This window comes from Wasmannia auropunctata, unplaced genomic scaffold, assembly GCF_000956235.1.
Source record: "Wasmannia auropunctata unplaced genomic scaffold, wasmannia.A_1.0 LD336088.1, whole genome shotgun sequence".
Classification (NCBI taxonomy): Eukaryota; Metazoa; Arthropoda; class Insecta; order Hymenoptera; family Formicidae; genus Wasmannia; species Wasmannia auropunctata.
Window position 1 is genome coordinate 4,082,449 of NW_012026802.1, and position 9,092 is coordinate 4,091,540.

At 38.0% G+C, this 9,092-nt stretch overlaps 2 protein-coding genes across 2 annotated transcripts; both read right to left on the reverse strand.

The window, feature by feature from the left end:
• Positions 1 to 2,450: 2,450 nt before the first annotated feature.
• Positions 2,451 to 3,257, reverse strand: LOC105448382. Its single transcript, XM_011686904.1, has one exon. The coding sequence runs from the start codon at positions 3,255 to 3,257 to the stop codon at positions 2,451 to 2,453; it is 807 nt and encodes a 268-aa protein (XP_011685206.1).
• Positions 3,258 to 5,969: 2,712 nt separating this feature from the next.
• LOC105448383 lies at positions 5,970 to 6,764 on the reverse strand. Its single transcript, XM_011686905.1, has one exon. It carries the CDS (start codon positions 6,762 to 6,764, stop codon positions 5,970 to 5,972), a length of 795 nt encoding a protein of 264 aa, XP_011685207.1.
• Positions 6,765 to 9,092: the final 2,328 nt, after the last annotated feature.

A 9,092-nucleotide genomic window follows, 5' to 3' on the forward strand; every position in this document is an offset into this window, starting at 1 on the left:
TATACAAACTACCGCGAGGAGCAAATGTCCAAAGTTGTGTACTTGTGTTGTATTTTAGCTCTCTCACATTTGACAAACATATTTATTATTTTAATTATTTGTAAAAATAAGAAAGCCAATTTTGAATTTTCTTATACTTGTTTGATTTCAGGAGGGGGGGGCAAATGCCCCTCCTTGCCCCCCCCTGCGGACGCTCTTCGTTACACTTAACGAGTGTCACTGAGATTTCGCGGTCGCGAGATCGTCGCAACAGTACTTTCTATTGCGACGGAGTGAGTTGAAGAACGTGCGGAAACTATGGAGCCTATAATGGTTTTGTTCACGTTTTCGTCGCGCAATTGTTTCCGGTTTCTTCTTCGCAAACATGATCAATTGCACCGGCGTGAGCGATTAGAGTTATTGGTTGGTCTAACGCCAACGTGACCCGTGCCATCGATTTATTGGTGGATTGGATTCGCGAAGGATCCTTGCACCGCGTTCTGCATCGACGCGTCGGATATCCTCGACATGCTCCGTCAAGTGATGCCGCTCCGCGGAGCACGAAAGCACCGATGGCATCCGTCGTGTGACAGGCTTGCGGTCGCATCCGAACATGTCAGTGCCCCAACAGTAAGATTCGAGGGGTAAACCGCTGAGGGCATTGCGGTGTACAGATTTGAGAAATTACTAGGAATTAGTAAGAATTAGCGGGAATTAATGGGCATTATAAGTGGGCATTAGTGAGCATTAATAGATTTTACTACAAATATTATTGGGTATCTAATTAAGCATTAATTAACGTTATTGTTACTTTTTAAAATAAAAACTGTTTGACACTAATTATTCTGTTATAGTACTACATTATAATATATATGTATACCATATATCTTTTATACGTTACCGATCAAACATTTATCTTATCATTCGAGTCTGGAATCTAGATAGCGTTATTCGCAATCATGTATCACAATCTTTAGATTAAGTTCTAATCTCACAAAAAGCGAAATTTGGTTTGGATACAAAGCGGCTATTATAGCAAACTATTAGAGTATACTTGTACATATTTGCTGTGTACACCCTTAAGTGGATATTGGAAAAGGTTTGTTTTTATTCATAATATTAGGAAGAGCTTACAAACGAAGTTAAATAGAATTTATGGAGAATTTTATTTTCTAACCACTAAAAATGTAATTTTTTAAACAGTATCTACAACTGCGTAAGCATAATTGTAAGCGATTGTAAATCATTGTTATAAGAATTAATCAGTCACATTCATCGAATATGAGGAGAATATATATTCGACTGTGATTGATTAATTCTTATAACTACAATCACTTACAATCGCTTATAATTATGCTTACGCAGTTGTAAATACCGTTTAAAAGATTACATTTTTAGTGATTAAAAAATAAAATTAAATAAATAAAATTCTTCATAAATTCTTTTAACTTCGTCTGTATTATATTTCGTATGTATAATATATTCTCCTCATATTCGACTAATTGATCAATTTTTAAAACTACAACTACAACTTAATACAAAGTATTTGCTTATAAGTTTCAATTTTTTTTATTTACTATTTTAATTATAAAAATATCTATGTTTTATAGATAACAGCTACCAGCAAAAGATTGGAAAAAGAATCTAGCGATTCTCAGCAGTCGACCTATTTAAATGACTTCTTCACTGAAGCCGAGACTGCTTTAAATTTAAAAAATTCCTACGACATTAAAGAATTTGTTAATTATTAATGGTTTCGAAAACGAAACCGTTATATCCAATATAAGTGATACTGATATAAAAGAAATTATTTCATTTGTAAGAAACAATCTACATAATATCATAGACAAGAAAGATTTGCCAAAATATTACGGCCCGTACTGGAAAAATTCTACATTGTTTCAGTTAGTACTTGGGCATAAAAATATAACTTTGTTATCTGAATATTATAAGAAAAATTATTAAAGAAAAATTTTTTAGAAAACACGTCTGAAATTAAGAAAAAAATCTGGAAAAAAAAGACAGTTAGCTGAAGTAGTTCTTCTCAGTCATTTTCTACAGTAATGGTATAATGGAAAATAATTTTACAAATAAATTTGAGAATACCTTTTACACCGAATTAATGTTGGACTTGCAACGCAATTACAGACTAAAGCTGGAATAGTAATATCAATTAGATTAGTTGTAACGTCCGTGTACGTGGCTCGATAAATTACGCACTGATCGTTGAATTTAGTGGGTTATTAAGGGATTTATGACACGAGGGGATACGAGAACTGGTCGATGTACCCAATAACACAAATATATTTTTCCTTTTGATACACTAAGGAAAATGATTCGAAAATTAATACGTAAACTCTTCTACTTCCGAACTCTGCTGCTGCTACTGTTCTTCTGATGCTTCCCTTTGTCGAGCGCCTCACCGGATGGCGTCACCTCTGCACAGCGCCACCGCGCTGGTCATTGCCGACTTATGGCGGCGGCCTTCGAACGGGTCGTAGGGCCCTTCGCGTTACTCCCCCTTTGGACTCATCAGGGACCCTCGATGAAGGTCTAATATCCTTATTTAGCGAAGAGTTCGTCTCTTTCTTTGGTCGTCCGCGCTTCCTAATAGGTTTGATTGATTGGCACGGAGAATTTCTTGAATTATTCCCTTTGTAAGCTTCTAGGTCCGAGACATGATGAATTGAGAGTACTTCGCCAGTGTTGTTATCAGCCAATTGATAACTGGTAGGTGATATGCGTTTGTTGATCTTGTAAGGTCCATCTCTCTTTGGTGCGAACTTGACTGTAATTTTCTTGGATGCATCGCTCAATATTCGTGTTTTGTGACCATAATTATGATCTCCTTCTTTGAATTTAATAGCTGGTCTTCTATCCTTGTCTGCATAACTTTTGCGTCTATCTTGTTCTCGCTCGTGTGTTTCGATAACCTCTTTCATGGTATCGGCGATCTTCAGCAAGTAAGGTGTTACTTCTGACACGAAGTTCTCCCCGATGACGATATCTCGCAGATCCCTTTGTATATCGCCTGGGTTGCGCAGTTCACGTGCGAATGTGAGGTAGGCTGGTGTATTTCTAGTTGTTAGTGAGGTACTGGAATTCATGGTATACCTGATTGATGGTAATTTGTTAGCCCATTCGGTATGTGTGTCGCCAACCAGGATAGAAAGTTGGGTTTTCATGTCTCTGTTTTTTTGTTCCACTGGATTCGCTTCTGGATGGTAAACCGGAGTCAGGGATTGGCTGAATCCCAGGCAGTATGACACCTGCTGCATGACTGCTCCAATAAACTGTGGTCCGTTGTCGGAAATCACACATCAAGGAATTCCGAATCTGAGCATGACCTCATTGATTAAAGTCTTAGCGCAAACTTCTGCAGTGACACGTTTTAACACGAATAATTCAACCCATTTTGTAGCAACATCATCAACTATGAGTATCCATTGATATTCTTCGATTGTTGTCGGTAAAGGTCCGAATAAGTCTATTGCTAATACTTCAAATCTTCTTGTTGCTGCTGGGGTTCTCAATAATCCTGCAGGCTTTAGGTTAGATGGCTTGTATCGCTCACATTCAATGCATTTCTTTACGTGGTCGGTGATTGTTTTTCGCATCCCTGGCCAGTAATATTTGCTCAAAATCTTTTTCAACGTTTTGTCCGTTCCGTAATGTCCAGCAGTCGGTGCGTCGTGATTTTCATACAAAATGCGATCAATTGCGCATTTTGGCACAACCCACTAAGCTTCTTCAACGTCTTTAATAGCCGCGTAACAATATAATACGCCGTTTGACATCAAATATCCTCGAGAATTTCAATTTGCTATGTCGAGGTCATTTTTTTATTTGAATGCGTTGATAATCTTCATGACTTCGGGGTCTGACATTTGTTCTTCTCTTAGTTTGGCAGCACCGTCTGTGGGAAGATCGAACTGAGCAGACTATACACTCTTTTGTATTATCGTCCGTACATGGTGGTCTCGAAAGGGTATCGGCGACGACATTACTTTTCCCTGGCGAATACACAATTTTTAGATTGTATTCTTGTAAACTTAGTGCCCATCTGGCTAAGCGTCCCGACGGTGATTTTAAATTCATAAGCCATTTTAATGGTTGATGATCAGTTCCTATTGTAACCTGGCTGCCGTCTATATATCCTCTGAATTTTGCTACAGCCCAGACAATTGCGAGAGCTTCACGCTCAGTGGTGCTGTAATTACATTCTGCAGACGTTAGAAGGCGGCTGGCATATTCTACTGGTCTTTCGTCGTTTCCCTCTCCTTGTGCGAGAATTGCTCCTATTGCATGATTACTTGCGTCTGTTCGTATGGTGAACGGTAGGCTGTCATCCGCTTGTCTAAGTACAGGATTGTTCGTAAGTGCTTTTTTAAGTTCCGTGAAGGCGTTTTCTTGGTCATTACCCCATGACCATGTAGCGTCCTTTTTAGTTAGTGACGTTAATGGTTTGGCAACCGCTGCAAAATTTGGGATGAACCTGCGGAACCATGAAGCAGTCTGCAAAAATGTAAGTAGGTGTTTCACGTTTTTTGGGGGAAGACCTGTTATAGCTGCTATTTTACCATCATCTGGGCGGATACCTTCGGCTGTGAGTATGTGTCCTAGGAATTTTACTTGTGAACAAGCAAATTTACACTTCTCTCGTTTAGCTCGCAACTTAAATTGACGTAGGCGATCAAAGACTTTCTGTAGATCCTGCATATGTTCTTCGAAACTCGTCGATATCACGATTATGTCGTCCAAGTAGACTATCGTTGTAGTATCTTTCAAGCCCCTTCGGAAATGGTCCATCATTCGTTGAAATGTGGCCCCTGAATTTTTTAGGCCAAAGGGCATGCGCTTAAAGCGAAATGTGCCAAATGGTGTGGTAAATGCAGTTTTGTATCGATCTGCTGGTTTTACGCCTACTTACCAAATCCTGAGCGCAGATCAATGGTCGACATATAAAGTGTTCTTTTTGCGAGATGTATTAGTTCGTAGATTCTGGGGATTGAATAAGAGTCCGTTTTCGTGATTGTATTCAATCGACGATAGTCAACGCATACTCGTATAGTGTCGTCTTTTTAAGTACGATTACCACTGGGCTGCCCACGATGATTCGCATTCTTCGATGATGTCAGCTTCTAGTATGGCGTTGAGTTCTTTCTCTAAGACTTCTTTCTTGGAACGTGACATTTTGTAGGGCGGTGTAGCTATCGGTGCGTTGTCGCCTGTATCGATAACGTGTTCTGCGTATGGAGTCTGTTCTCCCCCTAGTGCGAAGATGTCCTCATTATTTGTTAAAGTGTCGTTAAGTTCCTTACGTTGTTCTGGAGATAAGATCTGTGCTTCATCGTCCCTCAATGTATTGACGTAGCTTAGCTGTAATGTGTCGTATATTTCGTGGGAGTTTTCGAAATCCAACTCGTGTGGTTCGTAATTATCTGCAAAACACCATATGCGCTGCGGCACGTTTATTGCAATTTTTGCTTTTTCAAAGAAATCCATCCCGAATAACGTGTAAGTATTTTTTGCGTGCGGCATTATAAGAAAGATGGTACTTATCGTGCGATTTTCTACGTGTACGTCGACCTCCGTTAGTAATACATGTTTATTGCTGCGTGTGCCGTCCGCTAGTCCGATGCGCAAGTTTGATTTCTTGAATTTTTGTCCTTTCTCAACGAGGATTTTGTAGAGACTGTGTCCTGCAACACTCATTTTCGCGGCCGTATCGATTAGACCTGTGCCTTTCGCTCCTAGTATTTCTACGTTAAGAATCGGTCGACTCTTATATTTTGTACATACCTCGGTTGCGTCCATTAGGCAAAACTTGGGTTTAGCGCCGCTTTTATTATTTTTATCTGTTTTATTGCATTTTGGGCAGTCTTTCCGAAGATAACTTGGATTTCCATAACCGAAACATGTTACAGCGGGTTGGAATTGTTGGTTACTTGCGCGTGTGTCGGTTTCTATTTTATTCTTTTTATTCGCGGTTAAGTTTTTCTCGTTTTTCTTTTTGAGGTTTCTACACTCGTCCACAAGATGTCCGAAATTCTTGCAATATTTACAACGCGGTCGAGTTTCGTTTTTTCGGCTCTAGCCATTTCGACTTCTCTGGCGAGATCTAGCAGTTCCGTGAATGACGTGACTTTATCGCGTAGTATTTCCTTGCGGATTTTATATGCCAATAATCCGTAAACTATATCTATCTGGATGCTTTCCGTTAACGGAGTGTCATACGGAAGTTTCGACAGTAACGCACGCGCTTTGCATATAAATATGTCTGTTGATGTGGCCTCTTCCTGTTCGCGGGCGAATAGTTCTTTATATATTCGATACGCCGGTTTTTTGGGTCCGTAAGTTTGTTTCAACAGTTCTATCGCGGTATCCCAGCTATTAACCGTGTGTTTAACACCTTGCCACCATGTCGCGGCGATGTCCGTGAGGAAGATCGGTAACCCTTTCAACGCGTTTTCGTCGGATGTATTGGTACATTCTTTATATGTGACGATCGCGTCAATAAACGCTTCTACATCGGATGTCTTGTTTCCGTCGAATCGTGTAGTGCATCGTGAAAAATTATCTTGTTTTTGCGTGATGTTTGCGACAGATATTTGTATCTGTTGTAGAAGGGCAGCAAACTGTTTCTTCGTTAATGTGATCGCGTTACCTGTGCTTTGACCTTCTGCCATCTTGGTTTTTTCTTCCCGCTTTCGTACCTGGGTTTCTTCATCTGTCTTTATCCTACGTGGTATCGGCGACTGTGCTCGCGTTTGCGACCGTGTCATCGGTCGCGTTGGCCTCCGTGGGGACGACGTTTTGTCTGGGAACGGTGCTCTTCGTCGTAAATCTTTCCTCTTAGTTGGGCGCCAATTGTAACGTCCGTGTACGTGGCTCGATGAATTACGCACTGATCGTTGAATTTAGTTGGTTGTTGTAAGGGATTTATGACACGAGGGGATACGAGAACCGGTCGATGTACCCAATAACACAAATATATTTCTCCTTATGATACAGTAAGGAAAATGACTCGAAAATTAATACGTGAACTCTTCTACTTCCGAACTCTGCTGCTGCTACTGTTCTTCAGATGCTTCCCTTTGTCGAGCGCCACCTCACCGGATGGCGTCACCTTTGCACAGCGCCATCGCGCTGGTCATTGCCGACTTATGGCGGCGGCCTTCGAACGGGGCGTAGGGCCCTTCGCGTTACATAGTTAATTTTTAATAATATAATTTGAATAAACATCTTAAAATATGAAGAAATTGAAGATCCAGCTTTAACCGTAAGAGGCGCTCTTAAATTTATTTGTGGCATTACACACCCGGTCTAGTTCAACTTGGATATTATTAATTATAGGAAAAAAATTTATCGGCATCTCTCTCAGACGAACTATTAAAAACTACGTTATTGGAAGAAAACGCAACAGTAAGAAGAGCAATAATTTCTTGGACTCAAGGCAAAGTAAACAGAGTTGGATATTTTACGAGACTTGATAAAATAATCATAACAAGTATGGAAAATAAAGAATTAAAATGCACTATAACATTTTCGTGGGTCAAATTATACAATATATAAATATTCGAAAAAATGCTCAAATTCAAAACGTAGGATATATTCCAATTATCACACACATTTACTTAAAAAACATATTCAAAATATTGATTCGTTCAGTTCTAAATATAGAAGTAGAAATAATCTTATTGCCGACTATATTTCTAATAAAATCTCAGATACAGTAAATATTACAGATAACTCGCAAAATATTTACGAAAAGTATGATTATTCTATTCTTGATCCAAATTCGGTTATTATAGATGAAGAACATATTATTGATCTCGATACGAATTCTAATAGAATCTGCGAAGTCTTTGATCTTAATATTGATGATTCTATTTCAATTATTAATCTTGACGTTGATTTGAATAATCAAACAGAAAAAGATTTTGAAGATGATACTAGAAATATTCCTTCAAGTTCTAATGTTAAGACAGATATTTAATATAAAGGGATATCTAAATTTCAAAGTGTTAAATATCAAAGATCCGAAAGATTAAAGAGAGCTCATGAAAAATTAGATCTTAATCAAACTTTAATAACAGATTATTTTGTTTTAGCTGTAAAAGTTGCAAAAATTTTGAATGAAAATATTAAAATGACTGAAATCTTTTTACCTAAAATAAAAAAATCGAACATAAATTCTAATACAGAAGATAAGAAATCAATTTTATGTAGCTTTTTGAAGAAACTTTTAGATATATCGTTAATAAATTCGAAACATCCAGCGAATAAGAACTGTTATGATTAAGCTACGAAAAAATTTGGAATTTATCTTTATTATACAGGAAGAAAATTATTATATGAAACATTGCATGCAAATTTGTCAAACGTATTACCTTCAATAACTACTCTAAACAGATATTCATTTACTAATCATAAACATACTGAAGAAATTGATTTTATTGGTTTAGTGCAATATTTAAATGAGAGAAATGTTCCAAAAGTTATTTGGATATCCGAAGATGCTACACGCATTACAGGAAGGATCGAGTATTCAAGATTCGAGATCAAATAAGGTTCTCGGGTTGCTTTGCCTCTAAAAAACGGCTTACCTGAACAAATAAGTACATCGCCACATCTGCAGAAGCTCAATTCATTCAAAATTTTTTTTAAATTGCCAATAAAGCTGCATATGCATGTACTCTTCTCAACAAAATTAAAGCATCACTTACTCTACCCTCCAAAAATAGACAAAATTCAAGAGAGTGTAACTTCGTCAAAAATGATCGTATCGAGATGATCAAAAAAGCATTTTACAGCTTGAAATCTCTACTTTTCAGTTCGACATTTTAGAAAACGATTCTATTGATTTTTTATGGAATTACATAGGTCCAAATAAAAATGCGTCAAATCTCTAAAAATGTGTACTAAATTTAAAAGGTTTTGTGGCATAAAAATCGCACACAAATGCAGTTTACTGCTTTCGAAAGAGTGAATTTTTACCTTCAATTTGCTTTTTTGTTGAGCGTTGTACGATTTTTTTTCACCAAGTTATTCAACATTGAAGCAAAAATGGTCCTTAGATCGGAAGAGCACACGTCTGAACTCCAGTCACT

Coding starts and splice junctions, on each gene's coding strand:
- LOC105448383 (XM_011686905.1), bottom strand. CDS start 6,764: ATGACACGGTCGCAAACGCGAGCACAGTCGCCGATACCACGTAGGATA.
- LOC105448382 (XM_011686904.1), bottom strand. CDS start 3,257: ATGCAGCAGGTGTCATACTGCCTGGGATTCAGCCAATCCCTGACTCCG.